General features: G+C 41.0%; 1 protein-coding gene across 1 annotated transcript in view; it reads left to right on the top strand.

Annotated features, from left to right (window-relative positions):
- Nucleotides 1-17,758, top strand: part of cps1 (carbamoyl-phosphate synthase 1, mitochondrial) — a gene marked incomplete at its 5' end in the record, with an annotated part of 84,353 nt that extends 66,595 nt beyond the window's left edge. Inside the window, 4 exons of the mRNA XM_084084274.1 lie at nucleotides 6,934-6,993; nucleotides 7,427-7,536; nucleotides 10,517-10,646; nucleotides 17,303-17,758. Of these exons, the coding sequence (XP_083940400.1) occupies nucleotides 6,934-6,993; nucleotides 7,427-7,536; nucleotides 10,517-10,646; nucleotides 17,303-17,419 (417 nt within the window). The 3' untranslated portion in view covers nucleotides 17,420-17,758. The remainder of the gene's footprint in view (nucleotides 1-6,933; nucleotides 6,994-7,426; nucleotides 7,537-10,516; nucleotides 10,647-17,302) is intronic.
- Nucleotides 17,759-24,040: the final 6,282 nt, after the last annotated feature.

Genomic DNA, 24,040 nt, shown 5'->3' with positions numbered 1-24,040 from the left:
TTCACAAAATGCTCGATGCCCCCCCCCTACTCCTCAAAAAAAAAAAAAATGATGCTCGGTTGATGTGGAAAAGTTTTTGTTGCTGAAGGAATTAACCCTTTAAGACCGGCAACGCATCTGTGTCATTTTAAGATGTCTTTGGCTATTCAAAAATAGCAGATCTACGAGCTTGTATATCTGCTATTTTTGAAAAAAATAGATATAAGTTTGTGCAAATCTTTTGAATATATATAATTTCAAGCGAACATGATTTGCACACATTTTCAAAAATAGTACATCTACAAGCTCGTGCGAGCTTGTAGATCTGCTCTTTTTTGAATAGCCAAATAAATCTTAAAATGACACAGATGTGTTCCCGGTCTTAAAGGGTTAATGTGATAAACAGCAATGGAAACACTTTTGTTGAATGAATAATAACACAGCTGCTTCTTAACCGCTGTCGCCTTGATCAATTGAAACCATTTTTGCTGCCGATGAATGTGTGTGTTGTTGTTTAGGAGGGGAGGGGCTGTTCTACTGTACGTTCACGAGGCCCATTCATCTGCAAGTCCATTACGTGGAGTTGTCATTTGCATACATTTTTTGTTGTGGCCATGCAAAAAAGTGTGCATGAAAATTTGCCAGACTTCTGGGTACAAACAGTTTTAAAACTAATAGCAATGAACCCCTCTGTCCCCTTCAAACACCAAATCACTCTGCCCACCGAATCAAACCCGTTCCCATGAAAAATAAATTATACATTTTATTCTTCTGCATGCAGGTGCCTGAAAAACAAACAAACAAACAAACAAAAACACACCAAACATTAGTTGTTCATTGTAAATGAGGAATCACCTGATCACAATTATTTGAGCTAATCACAATTATTTTGCTTCATTGTTAGAATTGTTTCCATTTATGTGTATGAAAACAGCTGGATGAAATTAACAGACTATGATACTTTGATTATTTTCTCATCGTTGTTCATTCTCTTTTAACCACTTATATCCCTATTTTTGGCATTTGAGGCAAACATTTTCAAAAATGTTGAAAACTCTTTCAAAAATAGTAACAAACATTTTTTTGTCATAAAAGGTTTATGGCCTATTTTGGCCACAGATTGTTGTCTACAAAGCCTAAAAGCCAAACAGAAATGTAATTTGTTTCATTGGAATATATGTCCCAATATTCAATGCCAAAATGTACGCGACCCATAAAAATGGGTCAGCCACCCCAACACGGGTCCCGATCCATTGTTTGGGAAACAGCATTTTAATTTGAAGAGAACGTTCCCTACTCTCGACGTCTCTCCCTCTCTCTCTCTCTCTCTCTCTCTCTCTCTCTCTCTCTCTCTCTGTTGCGCTTTCCTCACTTTGATTGTCTCTGCCTGTCTGTCTGCCTGTCTGTCTGTCTGTCAGTCTGTCCTGCTCCGTCGCCCTGCATGTTAAATCTGTGCGGTTGCAGATGGGATCTGACAGCTTTTATTTCCCATCATGTCGTGGAGCCATCTACATGTCAGAAGCACTCAGCCACACACACACACACGCACACGCACACGCACACGCACACACACACACACACACACACACACACACACACACACACACGCAACGGGAGGGGCTACAGAGATCATTGTTGAAAGCCTACACGTTGTAATAAAAAAGGACTTTAATACGGCCATATATGATGGGGCAGATGGACATACCCGTTGCTGCAGGCAGAAACCTCTTATCTCCATACTTTAACTTCTTTTCGTAAATGAATGCCCCACTTGATCATACTAGATCATATTTTTTTGCTATTTTTCTATTTGAATCCTGAAATGTGGTGTCTGTCTAGCCTCCTCCAGTCAAACGCTGCTTCTGACTCATCTCCTGTCTGGCTCACCTCCTACTTCCTGTCATCGTGCACACAGAAAAATAAACATGCCAAATGGAACCGTGGAATAGAATACACGTTTCAGGGGGCTGAACAATTTGGGAACCCCTGCCATAGAAACAGCCTTTTTTTCAGACCAAGGTTCTGTATAGAACCAATTTAATTTTAATAATTCTATAAATAAAAACCCTTAAAAAAAATGTTCTTTAGTACAGTGGTTCTCAAACCCCAGGAGGAGACCCCCATTGTGTCCTTGAGTTCGTTCCAGGGGGTCCCCAGCAAAATTAGTTAATATTGTTTTGTTTATATATCTTAAAAAATGTTTTTTTTTAATATATTTGCGAAACATTTTAACAACAACAACAAGAATTTTACAAGTCTTGTATTCGGAGTCCCTGGCACAACATCTTTTAAGATTAATTGGGGGGGCGTCCTAGACATGAAAACGTTTGAGAACCACCACTGCTTTTAGTTGAACCATTACTTTTCCTGTGTGTATTATTTTTCCTGTGTGTACAGTAAGCTACCTCGTTTTCACTCGCTCGCTCGCTTCCCCGCCCGGGCGCCCCATCATTGCTCAGCATTCACACAGAAAAATGTACCCGGCGAGACGGCAAGTCATCCCAGGAAAACAAATTGTTTGCTGAGCTGAAGGGTGCACAGTTTGAGTCTAATCAGTTGCAAATCAGCAGCAAACACTCACAGAGGAGTGTTCAGCACTTTTCAATATGCTAGATGGAATCCATTAAGTGGGTCATTTGATGCCAAAATGCATTAACCCTTTTGATCCGGGGACACGTCTGTGTCATTTTAAGATTTATTTGGCATTTTCTTTGAAAAATCTTGAAAGATTTGTGCAAATCTTTGAATATATATATTTTTAAAGCGTTTTTTTACTTAAATCTTTGCTTCTGGAGATTCTACAAATGTCTTCTAAATCCTAAAAGTTTTTTGAAAAAAAAAAAGTTTTTGAAAAAACTTTTTTTATGTCATGGACCCCCAAAATTATGGCCGTGGACCCCCATCTCAAAATGTGTTGTTCCAGGGACCCCCTAGAAGCAAAGATTTTAGTTAAAAATGTCTGCAAAAAATAATTATATATATATATATATATATATATATATATATATATATATATATATATATATATATATATATATATATATACATACACATATGTATATGTATATGTATATGTATATATATATATATATATATATATATATATATATATATATATATATATATATATATATAATATATACACACATATATACATACACATACACAAAGGGTTAAATTTGCACAAATCCTCACGATTTTTCAAAAATAGCAGATCTACAAGTTCATAGCGCGGCACTCGGTGCCGCGCTATGAGCTTGTAGAGCTGCTATTTCGAATAGCCAAAGAAATCTTAAAGTGACACAAATGCATTCCCGGTTTGAATGGGTTAAAACCCAGCCTTTTTTTGGATCCTAGCTTAGCTGGAAGACACTCAATTATAAAGACTTTGAGTTCATACTGTTTTCCTGTCATAGAGAGGAGTCTATGTGAGAACATTCAGCCCATCACAAATCTGGAACGGTAACTTATTTTAAAGCTCGAAATCCTGCAACTTATTTTAATGAATAAAAAACGTTTTTTTAACCAATCTGTATGGAGTATTGATACAATATACAGTATCCAGTATGACCTTATATTCATCCACATATATTAATCTATCATTTATAATCGGTGCAAGCAAAGCGTTGTTGTCGTACAGAAACCTCATATCTCCATATTTATTTATTTTGTTTTTTTCCCGTAAGTTAACGCCCTACTTCAGATCTGTAATTTTTGGCTATTTCAGAATTTTCCTTAAAGTGAAAGTGGTTAAGTTTGTCTGTGGTTTTTTTTTGTTGAAAACGAACCGTTTTGGACATGAGGCTTCCTCCCGACTATGCCGGTTTCTCTCTAAAACGGCGTGCTACAGCTTGCTTTGTAAGCTTAGCTTTACACCTGGAATGAATAGCATAGCGTTGTGTCACAATAAGACATCCCTCGACCTTTTAAAAACTTGTGCCATGGTGGGAATCTGCTCACTGGCTTGTGTTCGTGCGTGCGACTGCGAGAGTGTGTGTGTGTGTGTGTGTGTGTGTGTATGTCTCCTTAATCCATCACCCTCCATCTCGGGGAGCGGAGCAGCAATATTAGTCGGTGGGGGTCACTGTCCGTGATATTAACACGCTGTTGTTGTTCTAATCAGAGGTACAGGTAGGGCACGATGCTGTGAAATCTCCATTAGTCACCCAGGCTGCCTGCCTGCCTGCCCCTCGCCTCGCCCTGGCCAGCTAGCAGCGCTGGAAAGTAGCTATGTACATTTACTCAAGTACTAAACTTAAACCCCTGTAGTCTTAGAGAACTGGACCACTTGTTTCCGTCTACACCAAATGATCTACCCCAGCCAGCATGCCCATGTTGGCCCAATAGGGTTTTAAGGTGGGCTGAACTATATGGGCCCCAAGTGGGCAATGTCAGCGGGATCGACATGGGCCCTACCTGGGTTTGCCCATGTGGGCTTTAAGTGGATTCTTCTTTTTGGCTAATGTTCCCCCCAGAATATGGATGCTGGGGTTCCAGTGGTTTCACCCATTTTAAACCTAACTTCATAAAATTGGTCCTCATTAGTGCTCATTATAAATTGGCGCCATTTCTGTTTACTCACTCTGTGAGTAGACAGAAGGAGGGCTGTGGACGGTATTCATTGTTCAATTCAGTATTTGATCAATCAATCAAAAGTTCAGAAACCTGCCTACCAGGGACGTCATCGGCAGGCAGGTCTGGACATTTCAATCAAGATTTTAAACCGTTTTTTTTGTTTTTGTTTTATTAGCAATGTAATACGAAACATGCATTAACCAGTTAAGCCCTGTTTTATAAACTCCTCCAAAAAAGTTTGGAAACTTAACTCCCCCCAAACATTTGCCAAAATCCCCCAATATGCTTCTGCTGCTAGCAGTGTGTCAGTCACAGGTGTGCGACTGGCCCCTGAGCATGGGTCCTGCAACTTTGACAGAGATCTGTCAATCTTAGGCAGGTCGCTCAAAGATTAGAGTGAATACCAACAGAAGCATATTGGAGGATTTGGGCAAACTTTTGGGGGGCGCTACCCACATGTTTGGCTGTGTTGCTCATTCCACGATCCTTGCAAGTTATACCTCGTTGTAAAGGTGACTAATCAACAATATAAAATACAATACCAATTGGTTTTATTGAAGGGGAGAAAGAAAACTACCAAAGTTAAGTTTCCGAACTTTGGAGGAGTTTTACTTTGGAAAATGGCAGAGCACACGCATCGTGAGCTTCCAGATCTGCTCATTTCAAAGGTTTTTGACACATTTTGAACATCTTTGAATGGGACGTTCTGCATAATGAGTACTTAAACATTTCTTAAGTACAGCTTTTGAGTAAATGTACTTAGTTACTTTGCACTATTGTGTCCAGTGGCAGATCGATAGGCGTGCTGTGTGCAGTCATATCGCCTTAACTGTGCAGTCATGTCGCTTTAACTGTGACGGCTTGTAATTGAGGCTGTGGATCCGTGGCCAATTCCCCCCCGGCCGCGTCGGCTCACATGTTAGATGGCAGTGGTAGAAGAAGTACTCTGATTCTTTTAACCTTAGTACAATTTTGAGGTACTTTAATTGAATATTACAATTTTTACTTTATACTGGCATAATACTCCACTATTGTATCAGAGGCAGATTTAGGCTACTCAACGCCGTCACATTCGCGACGCGTTATGAGTTTGTAGATTTCTTTTGTATTATTGTCTTTATACATTATAAATCTTGAGTACCTCTTCCACCAGTGCTGACTGGCTGCACAGCAGGGCTATTGATGTACCAGTGGGCATAATTGAGAGAGAGGGTAAGGGAAGCCTTGCTGTGAGCTGGAAGAGAATCATGCGGCAGTGGTCAGTGGCTGATGGACCGTGTGCCCCCCCCCTCCTCGGACCGCTCTTACTCTGAGCAGAGAAAGCTGCACATGAATGGCTTTCTCTATATGTGTCTCTCTCTCTCAGTCGTGCCTTGCTTGTTTCATGTAGAACTGACTGAATGATGCCAGATTTTTGGGTCCGATTTTGATCCCAGTTTTTTGGAAAGTCCTAACCCATCTGACCCATATTTTGTCTGGGAGACAAAAAAAGAAGAAAAATCACTCAGCTTTGCATGGACTGAAGTTCTCAGTCGCCACGACTGATTGATTTCAGTTATTTGGAATCCATAGATGTCAACATGGGGGCTCCTCACTGGTCGGTTAGTCAGTAGGATACAACAGCTGTGACAACACATAGAAAGTTTTGTGGGGAGGAATTAATAGGCATAACGGCTTGGGGGAGAAAAAGCACAAACAAACACAAAATCTGGACCCATCGGCTGCATACCTTTGCCGTCAAATAAGACCTGAGACCGATTCTAAAAACGCCTTCTAAATCCTGACCTAAGTTTTATGAAAAACTTCAAATATTTACAGAAAATGTATGCTGCTATATACCAGGGGTTCTCAACCTTTTCAGGCCGCGACCCCCAAAATAATGATATTATTTCCCGCGACCCCCCGCGTGCACGCGCGCGGTCCCGTTCGCGCGCGCGAAGGTTAATTTAATTACAATAGGTTATTTGATAATTGTTTATTATCAAAACATTTTTGCAAAAAGTGGGTAAATTGAGTAAATTAACTGATAAAACATGAATTAATGATAACATAAAAAAATATTTTGTTAAAAAGATTTTTTTTTTTTTTTTTCAAATTCACCAAAAAATCTGGCGACCCCCCCAAATTATTTGGCGACCCCCCTGGGGGTCGCGACCCCCAGGTTGAGAATCACTGCTATATACTGTACATAGCAACAACAACCCTAAAAGGGGTTCCCGGATTGAAAGATAGTTACGTATAGGGGTTCCCGGTCTAAATGGGATAATGGCCAATACATCGGTATTCAGTATAGTCATGCCTCTCTTGTTCCATCAGTAACTTTCCTGTCTCGTCTCCTTCTTCCCTTCCTTCCTCCCTCCCTTCCTCCCTTCCTTCCAGCAATCGTTCCGGCCTAACTTCCTCGCCACGGCCCACCAGCTGAAGGAGGAGGGCTTTAAGGTGAGTACTGCCCCCCTGTGGTGGCCTCTGTCTGTTTCTACAACACTTCTTTCACATCGTCGCTGTCGGGAAGAAACCTCTTATCTCCATAATTTTACTTTTTTTTAATTTAACGTTATTTTTAGTAAAGGTGGACAAGAAATCAAAAATAATTAGAGTCAATGAGGAGCATATTTAGAAGGTCAAATATTTAGAGATCAATTTCTAATCAATGGAGCAATTATTTGTATTTAATATAATTACTATGGAGGTGGACTATAATTATAGTCCACCTTTGGAGTTACATCATGGCAAGGTAACTACACAACCCAAACCTCTACCAAAGTGGTCTTGCCCTTTAAGTGTAAACCTACCTCAGTTACCTACGTATAATTATGTGACATAAATGGTTGTTCTTGGGAGGGAACCGCTGACCTTTGCCCTCCATCTCAAGCTCTATGCCACGGAGGCCACCTCAGCCTGGTTGTGTGCCAACGATGTGCCCGCTCTGCCCGTGGCCTGGCCCAGTCATAAGGGAGAAACTAGCCTACCCACCATCAACAGGTGGGTCAGTTACTGTACTTTGAAAGTTCCATACAAAAGATTCTTAGAGGTAAGCGATAAGTGGGAAAATCAATGTGCTCTTTTGCAAAGAGGGGATAGTTTCACTTAATTAAACTAAAGGTAAAAGGTAAAGTAATGTTTTTTAGTTTGACAGCGTTTGAATCTCTATGTTCTGATAGAAATCATTGCTATATAGAATGCTTGTTCAGTAACGGGTGTCTCTCTGTCTCTCCAACTCTTTAGTAAAATACATGTTCAGGTGGGTTGCCAGTTGCAGCCAATCAGGAGAGAGTACCAATTTATCAGCTTCAGTGTTATAATGGTAGTGATCCAGTTAGAATTTTGTCAGCTAACTTCTTTGTGTCATCACTTCCAATTTCACTTGGTTATCCTGTATAACTTCTCTCTCCTGCAGAAAACACATTTTCTGTTTACTAAAGAGCTGGAGAGACAGGGGGGAACACGGACCCCTGTCACTGTACAGCAATGATTACTATCGGGATACAGAGCTAAAATAAATGCCTTTATTTACTTGTTTCACTCTGCGGTTGAATGCTGCCCCCCCCCTGTTCCTGTCATCAACTTGTTTTCTTGTTCATGTGACAAACTTACTGCCACATTCACGAGTTGTAGCAAAACATCATGACAGCATGCCTTCATAAACAAGTCATCATCACGGCAAAAGTGAAACCATCTGCACCAAATGTTGGACATGTGTGACAGGGGAAAATAATAACGCAGATGGAATTAAATAGTAATCGCACGCACGCACGCACACACACACACACACACACACACACACACACACACACACACACACACACACACACACACACACACACACACACACACACACACACACACACACACACACACACACACACAGAGAGAGAGAGAGGAAGCTGTTGTCAGCTGGAGAAGGCTCTCACAACAAGCATCTTGTTGACAGAGGGTTTAAATCACTTTTGTTGTCTTTGATGAGTGTGTGTGTGTGTGTGTGTGTGTGTGCGTGCAAATTGGGGTGCCTAGTCTAGAACCCTGGCCCCTGGGGTACTCCGGGTTTAAGTGGTTAAAAGAGAGCTGTACACCCTTGAATTTCTCAGATAACATTTATTGTCCACATTTATTGCCCATGCCTATGGCCGAGACTATGTTTTTCACCCTGTCCGTCTGTCCGTCCGTCCGTCCGTCCGTCCGTGTGTGTGTGTGTGTGTGTCTGTCTGTGGACAGCTACATAGTGTGTGTGTGTTTCTGTCTGTGGACATCTCCGGCACTGTTGGCTTGATCGCAGCGAAACTGTGCACGCACACTCCCTGGAGCAGAACCTCTGCCCCAAATTTTTCACATGGGCCTGTTATAGCGCCACCAGGAGGCCTATTTTTTCAAAACACACTCCTACAGATTTTGTCCAAACATCACGCAAATGGGTACACAGTTTCTCTATCGTCATGAAACCAAACGGGTCTTTCAGATTTGTCATATTCCATCCTGATTGGCTAAGATTGGCTTCCAAAGTTTGCAGGAGTGCTTCGTTTTGAACAAAATGCCTCAAATACTGAACACAGCGTGCAATTACCGATTTGTGTTTTTACCTAGAGTATAATTGCACTGATCTGTGTAAAACTTTGTATGCGCACTCCTTAGAGGCCAAGGTAAAACCCTTTGCCCTGCATTTTTCACATCTGCCTTTTATAGCGCCACCAGGAGGCGGACTTATGTTTTTTACTCCTTCAGATTTTATCCCAATTTCACGCAAATCTGTACACATGATCTCTATAGTCATGTTATCAAGGCGGATCTGTTTGATTTTTCATATTACATCCTGATTGGCTAAGATTGACATCTAAAGTTTGCAGTAGTGGTCAGTTTTGAACAAAATGCCTCAATTCATGAATTTTGCACGCACATTTGCACTATGTTGAGGAACAAATGCCACCCTGTTGACATTTCCCTATTAGCGCCACCAGAAGGCCGATTCTGCTAAATATCTTACTATAGTCAAGTGATCAAGACGGATCAGTCTGGCCACGATAACCTACCTGACCTGGCGGAGACCTGTGCTCCGAGGAGCACTTTTTCTAGTTTACCTTTGTTTCGACGTACAACTGATGTCAAGCCAGCTTCCATTCAAGTTCGTTCCATTATGATCAAATGAAAAGTTTTTTTTGACTCCTGTGCTAAACATATCGTCGCTGTCGGGCAGAAAGCTCTTATCTCCATATTTTATTTGTATGTGTTTTTTCATAAAGTAACATCCTACTTGATCATACTACAGCGTGTCACAAAAGCATCAAAAGTAGCAGATCCACAAGCTTGAAACGCGGTGCAAAGCAACGTATTTTGAGCTTGTAGATCTGCTACTTTTTCTATTTTTGAATTTGAATCCTGAAAAGTAACTGTTCTGGACATACAGTATGAGGTTTCCACCCGACAGAGGGCAAAGGCCTTCATCTTGTTTAACCATGTATTCTTTTTCATCTCAGTGGGCAGTCGTCTGTGTGTGTGTGTGTGTGTGTGTGTGTGTGTGTGTGTGTGTGTGTGTGTGTGTGTGTGTGTGTGTGTGTGTGTGTGTGTGTGTGTGTGTGTGTGTGTGTGTGTGTGTGTGTGTGTGTGTGTGTGTGTGTGTGTGTGTGTGTGTGCGTGCGTGCGTGCGTGCGTGCGTGCGTGCGCGCGCTTTTGATATTTGCCAGCTTAGGGCATGTCCATAATAAGATGTGTGTGCGAGGACTACAAATTGGCGGACTGGCTACAAGAAGGGATAAAACAGTTAGTCAAATAATATTCTGTGTCTGCCATTATTGGCAGTCAGTTAATATGGAAAAGAGGCTGTCACCTATATATCCATAACTGGTAGTCTGCTTGTGTATAGCTTATACAGTCAATTATGATCATGAGCTTGCATTGCATGTTGACTCTGATATATTTGGATTTTGCCAAATAGAGAAATAAAAAATGTGTGTGTGTGTGTACATGTTAACAGTCTAATCAACGAGGGCCATATTGACCTGGTGGTCAACTTGCCCAATAACAACAGCCAGCACCTACGGGACAACTTCTTGATTCGTAGGATGGCCGTTGACCATGGTGTCCCCCTCATCACCAACTACCAGGTAGGACACTCACACACTGCCAGTGTTGGAACTAACGCGTTTGCGATAAACATAACTATTTTTTTCCTTTTTTTTCCAGTTCGGTAGCGCTCTATAGTACAGATGCCTGTAGTTCCGACCGTCTGGCAAAAAGTAATTGATGGGTCGAAACAACCTTTTAAACCAGGTTTTTAGCCAGCCTGCCACTCCATGTTGAATATACTGTAGACGCACGTTCATGATCAGGAACGCTCATGCACTGACGCTCACAAACGTCCTACATCCGACGAAAAACATCACCACTCCTCAAATTGGACAGATCTACAAGCTTACAATGCGGCAGGACGCAGCCACTTGACAACTTGTAGATCAGCGCAAGCGAACGTTAATAAAGTAAATGACCGACTCTCACGTGTAATGAGAATAAGAAGTTTGTGTACAAAGTTTAACCCCACAACCAAAGGCTAATAAAACTTGGAATGGATATTATATAAGCCCTTTCTACTGAACAATTGCTCACTCACCTTTGCCGAGGTAAAAAGCTGTTGCTGGAATCCGCCAATATCCGTTTTTTTTTTATCAGAGCTTTATTGATTACTGAGGGGAATCTGTCCTTTGGACGAACCCTCCACTGTCCTACATCAGAATTGGAAACGGAGTAATGGACACAGCTAGATTTCATCCATACTGTATCCTCATTAGATGTTAAGAATGTGTTCATGTGATTTGGTCTATATTATAAATTAATAGCGCGCGACATTGGAGTTATAGGCGAAACTGTGGCCACACTGCAAACACGCAGAGGGATCTAATAATTCAGCTCCAAATGTGTCAACTGAAAATAAATGAAAAACGTTGAATTAGCATCAGGTCTATAATATGCATACAAGCAATTAGTGGAGGTGCTAAGCAACATTTGACTTCAAGTCATGATACAAAGGTCCCCTTTGGTATGGAAGTACCTTAGGGCCATAGAAAAAGAATTATCCAAAGAGACGAGTTAGATCACCCTTCTTTTTTTTTTTATAGGCGTTTTTAAAAATGGCCGCCGACAATTAACCACTATTACACCAGACCCCATATCTTTGCTTCTGTTAGAGCTATAATAATAATATTGGTGTCAAAGTGTACATTTTTGGGGTCAAGGAATTCAATTAAATAGGTTTCAATGCAAAAAAACGAATACTTCATTAATTGCCATGACAGCGGGGGGTAAAATATGCAAACTTCATTAAAAAAATACGTTTTAACAGGGTAACTTAACCCCACCCCCTCTAAAACTTGTATTTACTTTTCCCTTTGTCATGGAAGTACCATAGGGCCATAGGAAAAAAAATATCCAAAGAGACAAGTTTGATCACCCTTCATTTTCTTAAAAAGGCTGACGACAATTAACCACTATTATATCAGACCCCATATCTTTGCTTCTGTTAGAGCTATAGTAATAATATTGGTGTCAAATTGTACATTTTTGGGGTTGAGGAATTCAATTAAATAGGTTTCAATGTAAAATACCCAATGCTTTACTAATTGCCATGACAGCGGGGGGTAAAATATGTAAATTTCATTTGAAGAATACGTTTTAACAGGGTAACTTACCCCCCCTCCTCTAAAACTTTGATTTACTTTTCCCTTTGGTATAGAAGTACCTTAGAGCACTAAGAAAGAAATGATCCAAAGAGACAAATAAGATCACTCTTCATTTCTGAAATATATGCGTTTTTAAAAATGGCCACCACCATTTGAAGTGATACAGCAGAACCCATATTTACTTCTGTTAAAGCTATAATGGTAAACATTTTTAGGGTCAAGGAATCCAATTAATTAGGTTTCAAGGCAAAACAAATCCCCAATAATTTTCTTACTACCATGACAATGGGGTTGTTGTGGTAATTTGAGTCTTGCACTTGCAAATAACCAGTTCTGGCAAGTCCCTTGAAATAATTTAAATTGAAGCCATTCATCAAAGGGCAAAAGGAAGAGGGGGCTCGACTCATCATTTACAGCCTTTTCCAAATATCGCTCATAAGCCTTCATCACAAGTACAGAGCAGCTACAGACACCTGATGCATGTACCAGGTTCTGCAGATGTGGTCAACACCAATGAAAGACTGAGCTTTGCCACTAGTTGAATTACCACTACCACTGCCATTCATCCAGCCAGTCTCCAGACACACTCCAGAGCATCTTTTTTGGCAAGTGTGAATAGGGGTTGATCAGCTAACATGACTGGTGTCTGACCTGGATTTAGGTAGTTGATTGCTTGAAGGAGGACATTCATTGCATGCCAAGCCAAGCCATAGTGGGACTGGTAGGAGACTCTGTGAACAGTGGCAGTATGTATGATCTGGATGGGGGGGCTGAACAAGGCTCTGCAATGCTTGCATAATATGCACCCCATGAGATCCATTCTTCATCCTCAAGGTTGTCTTTCCCCACAAGGTGTCGGTGACTCTCTCCAACCACTGGCAGCCTTCTTCAAGTATGTTGCTGAGAGGACAAGAGGCTGGCTGAGGATGACTGTTTGTATTAAGGGCAGGAACATGAGTTTGGAGTGAAACATCCAGATCCATTGTTGTGTAGAAAGCTGGAAAGGATTGTACATGCTTCTTCCCCATCTTAGCTGGAACTAGGATGTTAGTGAGATTGGCTGTTTGTTGGTCATCTGACGGGAAGTGCTGCTGAATGCTTATGCATGTCCCGTGGAGGGCTGATTTTGCTGTTGTTGACGATGGGTTGAGGTCAATGTTGTCAAAACCACCATTAGTGAAGACACCCTTAACTGCCTGAGGTGGGACCACCACACCAATCTGCTCCCACTGATTGATCACTCAATGTACTCAATGTTTTCAAGCGATCACATGATACACCATACCTCGCTTATGCATGGTATCCACCTGGTGTTTACTGCCAGTATGCAGGTGCAGATTCATTGCCAGATACAGTGAAGCTGTGGTTCCCTTTCTCTTATGTGACAACTAACACTACGGACATTTCTTGGATCTGCATTTCACAGAGTTGTAAATGATTTGCTGCCCAATTGATGTAGCAACCTGGCACTTCTCTGGTTCAGGGGCTGGCTGGTCAATACCTTATCCATCCAGAAGCATCTTTAGGAACAATTGCAGCAGGGGAGGGATTGAATCAGGAGGCTGTGAAGGAACCTGTAAATTATTGTTTCATCGGAAGATATTCTTCCCGGAGGATTTTAGCTGCTCTGAAGATGATGGAGACATCAGTAAATGTGTTGCTTTTCATGCCAACAACAGCTTTCAGGTCATCATCAAACAACATAACAGGGACCAGCCACGATCTAGTCGCACAGATCTGATGTCAATATCCTCTCGAAGGCCCGTGGTGTTACATTTAATAATAATTTATTGACTCAAACAATTCATTGAGGACATGTGCTCTGATGACCTGTGTTGCCTTATTTTCTGTCGTGTCACAACGGCGGTTTCTGCTTTTCTATAGAGCCTAGTCAGGCATGCACGATGATGCACTGCCTCAATAGCTACCATGTCACCAGCAGCTTGTTTAGCTAACAGACACTTGTCACCCAGCACCTGAGCACATTATTTCACTTTTCGATCCAATCCCAGGGTGGAAGCCGTCCTTAGTTCCTTTCTGTTGCCAACTTCACCACAGAAGAAACACGGTGTGGTTTATTCACATGAGGATGATGATGAGCATGAGAGTATAGCCTGTGCAGTGAACTTGCCACCACCATTCATGCACTGTGTTTTTACTGGGCTCACAGACTCTTCATGTCTTCTTCTTGCTCTGTCGACTCTGTCCAATAATGGCACAGTTAACATAAAAAACATTCTGTATTAAATGAGAAAGTAATACAAACCTCAAATTGAACCTCAAAGTGTCTCAGATTTTCTGTCACCTCTGATTTAATCAAATTGTCGCAGTCCCTTGTGCAGAATTTATGTTTTGTGGCAGCAACAGGTAACTCTCAGGTGATAGCAGTCAGACATATACACTTACAGTCAGACAGACACTGATCTCTCAAGACAGATTCAGAGCTCTGCAGCTGAATCTGTCGGGAGCTCCTGATACAACGTGTATAGTTAGGAATGTTAGGAATGTAAACAAAGACACATAGACCGGAAGTGGAGGGCTGAGGGCGGACCTAATGGCCACCATCCTGTTTTCCACGTTCTATTGGGAGGTCCCCCCCAGAGTCAAATCTTAAGGAAAAAAATAGCAGAGGGTGCTGTTTTTTCCTTTTTTTGACTGGGTTCCTAGATTGGACAGACACACATTAATCATATGGCATGTGCATAAGAGGTTGTACTTCTTAAAGTTTTTTTAATAGGGGGAACATTTTAATGTCACTTATTTTGTTGATGAAATGTGCATATTTTACCCCCATTGTGAGGGTAATGAGAAAACTATTGGGTTTTTTAGTCTTGGAACCTATGTAATTGTATTCCTTGGCTCCAGAAATGTACACTTTGACACCAATATTATCATCATAGCACTAACAGAAGCAAAGATATGGGCTATGCTGTATTGCTGTAAATGGTGGCGGCCATTTTTTAAAACACAAATACTTTAGAAATTACGTCTTATCTAGTTTGTGTCTTTGGATAATTTATTTCCTATTCCCCTAAGGTACTTCCATGCCAAAGGGAAAACTAAATTAAAGTTTTAGAGGGGAAATAAATGGAAAGTTACCCGTTATTTACGTATTCTTCTAATAAAATGTGCATATTTTACCCCTGTTTTCAATGGCAATAAGAAAATGATTGGGTTTTTTGCCTGGAAACCTATTGAATTGGATTATTTGACCCCAAAAATGTACACTTTGACACCAATAATATTATTATAGCTTTAACAGAAGCAAAGATATTGGTTCTGCTGTATTGCTGTAAATGGTGGCGGCCATTTTTAAAAACGTGTATATTTCAGAAATGAAGGGTGATCTAACTCGTCTCTTTGGATAAATGTTTTCCTATGGTCCTAAGGTACTTCCATGCCAAAGGGGAAACTAAATTAAGGTTTTAGAGTGGGGAAAAATGGAAAGTTACCCTGTTAAAACAACATTTTCCAATTAAATTAGCATATTTTAGCCCTGTTTTCATGGCATTGAGAAAATGATTATTTTTTTTGCCTTGAAACCTATTGAATTGGATTACTTGACCCCAAAAATGTACACTTTGACACCAATATTATTGTTATAGCTTTAACAGAAGCAAAGATATTGTTTTTGCTGTATTGCTGTAAATGGTGGCGGCCATTTTTTAAAACATGTATATTTCAGAAATGAAGGGTGATCTAACTCGTCTCTTTGGATACATGTTTTCCTATGGCCCTAAGGTACTTCCATACCAAAGGGGACCTTTGTATCATGACTTGAAGTCAACGGCATATTTTTGGGTCCTAACACCTCCACTAAATAGATCGTTTGACATACACATACATATATGTGTTGACTGGGCACATACATATTTTATTTGAGGTGCTTCTGTGTTTATTCCTACTAACAACAACACTACATGTTTAGGGCAGTGGTGCTGACAGATTCTGCTGTTAGCAGAACTGCTGTTGGCAGAATATTATGTCTTGTCTTGAGAGATTAGTTATGTCTAACATAAAATGTAAATGTTAATAGAAAGGGTCATGCAAATAAACAAACAAAATACTGTATATTAATTTATACAACACTGATGATAGTGCTGGGTCAAAAACTAGTCTATGAAGCTATCTATGAAATCTATGAAAAAAGTTGAATCTGCAACACAATTTTAATATAAGATATTGTGGGTCCCTGCTTCATCTCTCTCTCAGCTAAGAAGTCCTTGGTCTGAAAAACATTGAAGATGCTTTTTCAGACGATAGAGTGTTTGTTTATACAGTGATATTTCAGGGTGTTTGTTCCAATAACTTCTCTTCAGCTCTTTAATAAACAGAAAATAAAGTTTCAGGTCGGTATACCTAGGTTTGATGTTTAACAAAGCAGCAAACATCAAACCTAGCATCTTTCTAAACAATATGCTAGCTAATTAATATTCTTAACATGTGTGGTCAAGGTGATAAGAGATACAAGGAGAGAGGAGAATCTGACTCATCCCTATGCTGCTTATTCATTTGCATCCGTACTTGTTGCTTATTTAGATATATGCTAGTTACAGGACGTTATGTTTACTTGTTCACAGTGGATATGCTAATCATATACATCATTTAGATGTATGTGTGCTTGTTTGCCCACAGATGAGTTTGTTATATTATTTAAACAGATGCTGGGTTTTATGTCTGCCTGCTATCCTAGTTACAGTACATTGTTGCCTACTCCCACTGCCCTGTTGTCGGTTGACCAGGGCAGTGGTTCTCAACCATTTTAATTTCAAGGACCCCTAGTTGGACATGCATAAGCCTACGGACCCCCATTTAATGGCATTTCTATCTCTGGGACCCCAATTTATATTGTAAAATGTTAATTTAACTCTCAGAGTTACAGACCCATAAGGGTAAATTTGGTTCCTAAATATCACCCCCTGTAACTCCCTCAAGGACCCCTTTGCCCACCCTTTGTAAGTCACTCTATATACTGTAAGACCATCTGATAAATGGCTAGATGGGTCGCTGCGCCCTGCGGGATCGGAGAAAACGTATTGACAACGTGTGTGTGCGTGTGCGTGTGTTTGTGTGTGCGCACGTCTCAGGTGGTGAAGCTCTTTGCAGAGGCCGTCCGCTACGCCGGCGAGTTGGACACCACCAGCCTCTTCCACTACCGCCAGAAAGAGAGCCAAAAGAGAGAGGCTGAGAAGCGGGTGGTGTAGAGCCTACACCCACCACCACCCGACCACCGTGCCCCTCCTCAACCTCTGCCTCCCTCATCCGACCATCGTGCCACAAGCAGCATGCAGGGGACCTCGTCACGACCTCAACAGATAAATGGTTTCTTGCCACCAAAAGCACTGATAGAATAATCCTGATAATTCAAATGATTATTCCACATCTGCTGGAGAACTTTCTGCATGGGGTTGGAAAGCACCGAGTGGCTGCGTTGCTCCTCCAGTGTTTCTGATGCCGAACCAGATTTTTTGGAGACTCCTAGAGAGTGATGAGAATTATCATTCAGTGCAGTTGACTCGAGTCATTCTGTTCCTGTTCACCAAAACAAAAGATTAGTTCCAATAATTCGTCCACCGTTCCGCACTTGCCCCGACTTAAATTAACGACTCGAGGAGCGATATACGTTTGAGGAAGTGACCAAATCACTTTGAACTAATCGCTCACGAATGACGACCTATCACTACTCCTAGACGGATATTTTCTTGAAATCAGTTAGAAAAATTCATGAGCAAACAAAAGAGTTATATAACAACTGATACAGTATATTGGGCTGGGCTCTACTTCGCCTCTTAAACCTCCAGCATCCGTTTTCTGGGAACACAATGCGCCGGCTATTTTCGGCAACCGTATTTAATGTCGAGCGAAAACTGAAAATACACTAGTATAGAGCCCTGAGGGACTCCTGGTTTTTTTTGCGAGGCATGTTGCCTGTTTTGTTTCCAAGCCTGTGATGTTAGGGGGGAGACATGGAACCATTTCAGCAGCAGGAGTGACAGCCCAGTCTTTAGTTACCAGAGCCAGAACACAGTGATTGATACCAGACCTTCAGGGGATTGTGCTCCTGCAGGGTTACATGGGATTCTACATCAGGGTTAGAAATGCCGCTGTTACATTGCCATATCCTTAAAAGTAGAACCCCAGGCCAACCTTTGTCTTTTTTTAAATCATTTAGTTTTTGTCGATTTTTGAGGTATATGATATTTTTGCCTAAATCAGCTCTTCATGACACTGGCCACCTCTGGTAAAATCGCCTAAATCCTAATTGAAAAGATCATGCTGTTCCCGACCCCTTTAGTATAATGGCCTATCTCAAGAGTGACATAACACATAACGTGTGACTTGTGCCACTTCTTTTGTGACTTAGGCCAAAAAAATGGCCTAAGTCTGGAGTAAGTCAGTTACTCCACAAGTAAGTCAGGTTTATAATTGCCTAAGTCAAAATAGGTTTAATCCTCTTATGTTTCATAACTGACAGATAGTGTAATTTTTATGTCAATAGTCTTATATTGTTATAAACGTTTTGGGTGAAACGATGAAGAAATATCATATAGTTTGTTTTGGTTCAGTTTTTTTTTTTTTACTTAAAAAACTGACGTAGGCCATTAAGAAGGTGATGTCATGTAACTTTTCCCTGTGTTTACATAACAAAACAATTCCATCTATTCCATCTATACCAGCAGTTATCAGACACAGGGAGTAGTGTGGTGGCATTTACCAGCAGAAACACACTGCCCTCTCGCTGTGTTTTGTTTAGATGGATGGAGACGTATTTGGGTATTACCTTTTGAGAGCTTCCACACAATAACAGTGCAAGGTTGTGTTCAAACTCAAATGGATTTTATTTTACACTCCGGCGTGAATGCTTCTTAATGGAGATGCCAAGTGAGCGAAATGCCAAGAGAGCGAGCGCCCCCAAGTTTGAATCCTTGTTTACAAACAGATGGCTAGAGAAGTTACATAGTATACTTTAACTCTGACTACTGCAAGGCATTGTTCCAGTGCTACCGCAATGTCTGGTGGCCCTATAACCCCATGAACCCTGGCGACCCTATTTAGGGCATGTCGTTATAGGCAAAAATTATCAAATGTAGCCTAGGCCCATATCGTTGCTGTCGGGCAGAAATATTGTACGTCAAGAACCGTTCCTTTTTAATAACTATTTTTAAAACATTTTAAAATAGTGAATCTAGCCAATCACAGCGCGTTGCATCTGCTATGTTCACTACTTTTGTGCGACTCTGTTGTATGATAAAGTAGGGCATTAATTTACCACAAAAAAAAAATAACAACGTTGAAATATGGAGATATAAGGTTTCTGCCCGACAGCAACAATACTGTATGCTTAATTTATACATATCGTACTCCTGTGTTGTGCCGCAAATCTACAAGCTCACAACATTGCGCATTGTGACGCGTTGGGAGCTTGTAGATCGGCTATTTCCGTGGCGGTTCTGCCAAACCCATGCCTAAACATAAATATCTGTAATCACAATGTCTCGAAAACAACCATTTAAATGTCATTTCTGAAGTTAGTTTGCCGTCGCAGACCTATGGCGCAATGCATCGTGGGTAAGATCCCGGCGGTTCAGGTCCAGATAGTGTTTATATATCATGTGAGGACAGCTGTTTTCCAAAGAGCTCAAAGTCTTAAAACATAACTTCAATGGTTACAGTTTTTTTATTTGAAGTTTTTAGATTGGTTTGTGTATATTTGTGAGAAACTGAGCCTGCATATCACACTGCTCTTCATTTGAAGACTTCTTGCATCCTCTTTTCTGCATCCAGACCACATATTAAAGTATTCACAAGGGATCGCTCAGCTTTGGATTTCATTTTTGTGTGTCTCATGCGTGCGTGTGTGAGTTGTAATGTGATTATTATCCCAACCTATAGTACCTCAATTTGTGTTACAGTATATTACGTGCTATCTCAGAGGAAACTTTCCCTCTCGGTGTGTGTGTGTGTGTGTGTGTGTGTGTGTGTGTGTGTGTGTGTGTGTGTGTGTGTGTGTGTGTGTGTGTGAGTGTAACTGTAAGATGATTGTAAGTTGTTATTGTGTGTGAAAACTGAGTTATTGTGCCTGCCTGTGTGCGTGCTGTGTACTGTATGTGTGTTAGGGATGCATTAGAAACAAGCAGGTGTTCTTCCTCCCACACCAAAAACCCTGAGCTTGAATCGAGCTACACAATGAAATGCACAGCGTTCATTTAACTCTGGAAGTGTACAAAATTAAATGAATCATTTACACACTCTGGGAGTTCAAAGAGCACTCAGGAGTTTCCAGTGCAGTCAGGCCAGACACAGCACTGCAGTGTGAATATGAGCTGCTGTGTTGTCATGCAACCGCATATAATGTGGCATTACAACAACATTTTGTAATTCTACTGTGATTTTCTGTCAAGGAAACAGCGTTAACAACATGAACCATGAACCCCCTATTGTGTGGACGAACATTCGCCGAAAATAGCTGATCTACAAGCTCACAACGTGCTGCATTGGAAGCTGTGCATTTTCAGAAACGGAGAAAAGGAATCATTCTGGGTTGTTTGGGGTACTGTAAACACACTGGGTTGTTAACGCTGGGTTAAAAAGGGCTTCAATTGCAGGTTTAGGGTACTGTAAACACTGGTGGGTTGATTTTGCTGGGTCATAATTCTGGGTTATTTGGGGTACTGTAAACACTGGGTTGTTAACGCTGGGTTAAAAGGGCTTCAATTGCAGGTGAACAGCTGGCTGGGTTATTTTTCTCCATTGTTGAACTCTCTGGATTATGCTGAAGCCATGTTGTTGACAGAGGATATTATGGTAAGTTGATTTGAATACTTTAACTATTTTAATAGTAACAGCATGATCTTAAGCTCATTTCACTGTAGAAATACAAGAATCCTGACGGGTAGTGTGTATTTGTTAACAGGTAACCAGCTAACATTCCAATTACAGTGCTGTGCCTGTGAGATCTGCTATACTCAGCCATTCTCTGTGCACGACACCATCGCATGACAGCATAAATTAGGCTTTAGGAGGTGATAGTACCAGACTCAGTTATTATTTTATTGAGAACAAGACTCAAAGGCTACCTTGATCCTGAGGGCAATGTTTAATGTTATCTCTGTGAGCTAGACTGCATGTTTGGCAGGCAGATGTAAGATGTTCTATCCACCCAAAAGACAGAAAGTCCACAGTTCTCTGGTTCCTTGTGGTTTGGCTGGTGTTTTTTTGTGATGCTGCCTTGGCAGTGAGAATGCCCTGTCTTTGTAATGCCAGTGTTGGGGCGACCCTTATTTTTATTTATTTATTTTTTCTTGTTGTTTTTAATTATAAATCAGGCTGGGACTTGAGAGTGTATAGAAAACGCAGCCTTGTCTGTCCCTTTCCTACAACACAGCCCAGTTTGTCTCAGCAGCTGTCTGCTCTATTTTGTTGCTGCTGTTCAGCAGAAACCTTGTATCTCATATTTCATTTAATGTTTTTTGGTCAATGAATGCCCTAGTTTTGTCTGTCACGCAAATATATTCAAACAAGTTAGGAAGTGAAAGTGGTTAATTGTATAAATACTAGAGGTTCGGGCCCCTACGCGGCCCTCACATCATAGAGTTAGGGCCTCCTCGCGGCCCTCACACCTACATCGCACCGCTGATGCGATCAATATGCAGATCCCTGATGTCATCATATGGGCATGCGCATATATGGGCATATCGGTAATATATTTATATGGAGCGGACTAATTTGTTTGCACCTGATGTCATGACAACTCCTCCCATTATCCAATTTTAATATAGGATTGAACCATTGAAAGGTTTTAACAATAGTTGTTTTGGAGATAGTAGGTTATTCCACCCTACAGCGACGGAAACCTTGTACGTCCAAAAACAGTTCCTTTTTTTTATTAGCGTCTCATCGTGCCACGTTGTCAGCTTGTAGATCTGCTATTATCAAATTATCAACTTTATGCAACACATTGTATGATGAAGTAGGGCCTTAATTTACGGAAACAAAAACTTATATTATTATATTAAAAGTTATAATATGGAGATAGGAGGTTTCCACCCGACACAGCGACGATTTTTTTTACCAAAGACCACCAGAGTCACGATTTACTGCAGGCACAGTAACTAAGCAACAGGGTGGGTACTCGTGCTCCGAGCTCCGATGAGAGCTCCCAGGAAGGCTCATGCACAGCGTACCGTACCAGCGGTGGAGTCTGGCAAATCCCACTTTGATTAAAGTGTGGGATCGTTAAGTTTAACCTTAGCCTGTTGTCTTGAAAAATAGCTTTTCAAATTAACGGTGTATTTTGCATTCTACCACGAGTAGAAGTGTTCTTAGCTTTGAAAGTGTGCTCTCTCCCATGGGGCTTGGAACAAATTAAAGCCATAACTGCAACCTGATTACCAATAACAACTGCTTCATGAAAGTGTAGTATAGGGACAGAGTTTGTATTGGCTGTGACAAAACGGTTTGTGGTCGAATACAAGAACGCTCGCCCCAAAACACACTCGCCCCGGGTCACATCCGGCGCCACCAGGTACTCCTACACGTAACCTCAGTAAAACTATGCCTAAACCTAACCTTATTCCTAAACGTAACCTCAGTAAAACTATGGCTAAACCTAACCTTATTCCTAAACGTAACCTCATTAAAACTATGGCTAAACCTAACCTTATTCCTAAACTTAACCTCAGTAAAACTATGCCTAAACCTAACCTTATTCCCAAACTTAACCTCAGTAAAACAAGGTTAACAAGAATCGCTGGGGGCGAGCAGTCACCGGAAAAAACTGGGGGCGAGTGTGTTCCGCTTAACCTGTAGTCTTGGCCTCGCCACGGGACCAGTGGTAGACAAAGTACTCAACCCCGGTACTACACTCAAATACTAGTGAAAGTTGCTCAGGCAAATTTGTATTCCAGTATTCAAAAGTACATGTTTTTTTTTAAATGTAGATGTACATTTTGTTTTCAATATCAATGCATTGCTGAATTGAAAGGTAACCATTTTCCCCCCGAAAGATTTATCAGACGTTTTCAACAAATATCAATACTAGTGCTCTACAAGTAACAAACAATTGTGTAACATTACATAAATAAATATACCATATCTATCAACTCATTCATTTGATATTCACAGTAATATTGTGTGTATCAATGTATTAACTGCAGTATAATATCAAGGGTGTTACTTAACACATCAAGTGCCAGAGGTGCCAGAAGTGAAATTTGTTGTGTTCACTTCATGATGTCAAGTACAACATGCATGGTACTTGTAATGGAACATCTTCCTTATTTTGCTTTACTGCCTCTAGTGGGCATAGTTCCTCCTTTTTCTTTAGTTAGTTTAGTTTAGTACCTCCCTATCTCCAGGGGGCGCTGTTTATGTTGTTGAGCTGCAGCTGATATGCTACTAGAATTAAAAAGAAGGATGGATTACAGGGGCGTGTCCCAGCGTAGTACCGGGGTATTGCACATGCGCAGTAAAATCCTGCCTGAACATACAAAAAGGCTCAGTAGATGGCAGCGTGTGACCCTTAAACGGTAGTGTTTGTTTTGTGTCACTTCAGTAGCCACGGAGACCTGCTGAAGATCTTTATTTGATGAAATTAAATGTTAATATGGCCAAAACAAGTAGGCCTATTTAGTGCCATAATAGGCACAATTGTGTGGCATGTCACTGAATGAATATTAGCCCAAACTTGGATATGGGCGTTTATGTCACTTTGTTGTTGTTCTTTATAACTATGTAAGTCATTTAGTCCACTTGTGTATTAGAATTACAAACCTCCAGCTGTTTAGGTGCTGAGTGGAGAGAACAGCAAACACACACCTCGACCG

This window comes from Gymnoscopelus microlampas (assembly GCF_963454915.1).
Source record: "Gymnoscopelus microlampas genome assembly, chromosome: 17".
In the NCBI taxonomy this organism is placed as follows: Eukaryota; Metazoa; Chordata; class Actinopteri; order Myctophiformes; family Myctophidae; genus Gymnoscopelus; species Gymnoscopelus microlampas.
This window is presented reverse-complemented; position numbering and strand designations above follow the sequence as displayed.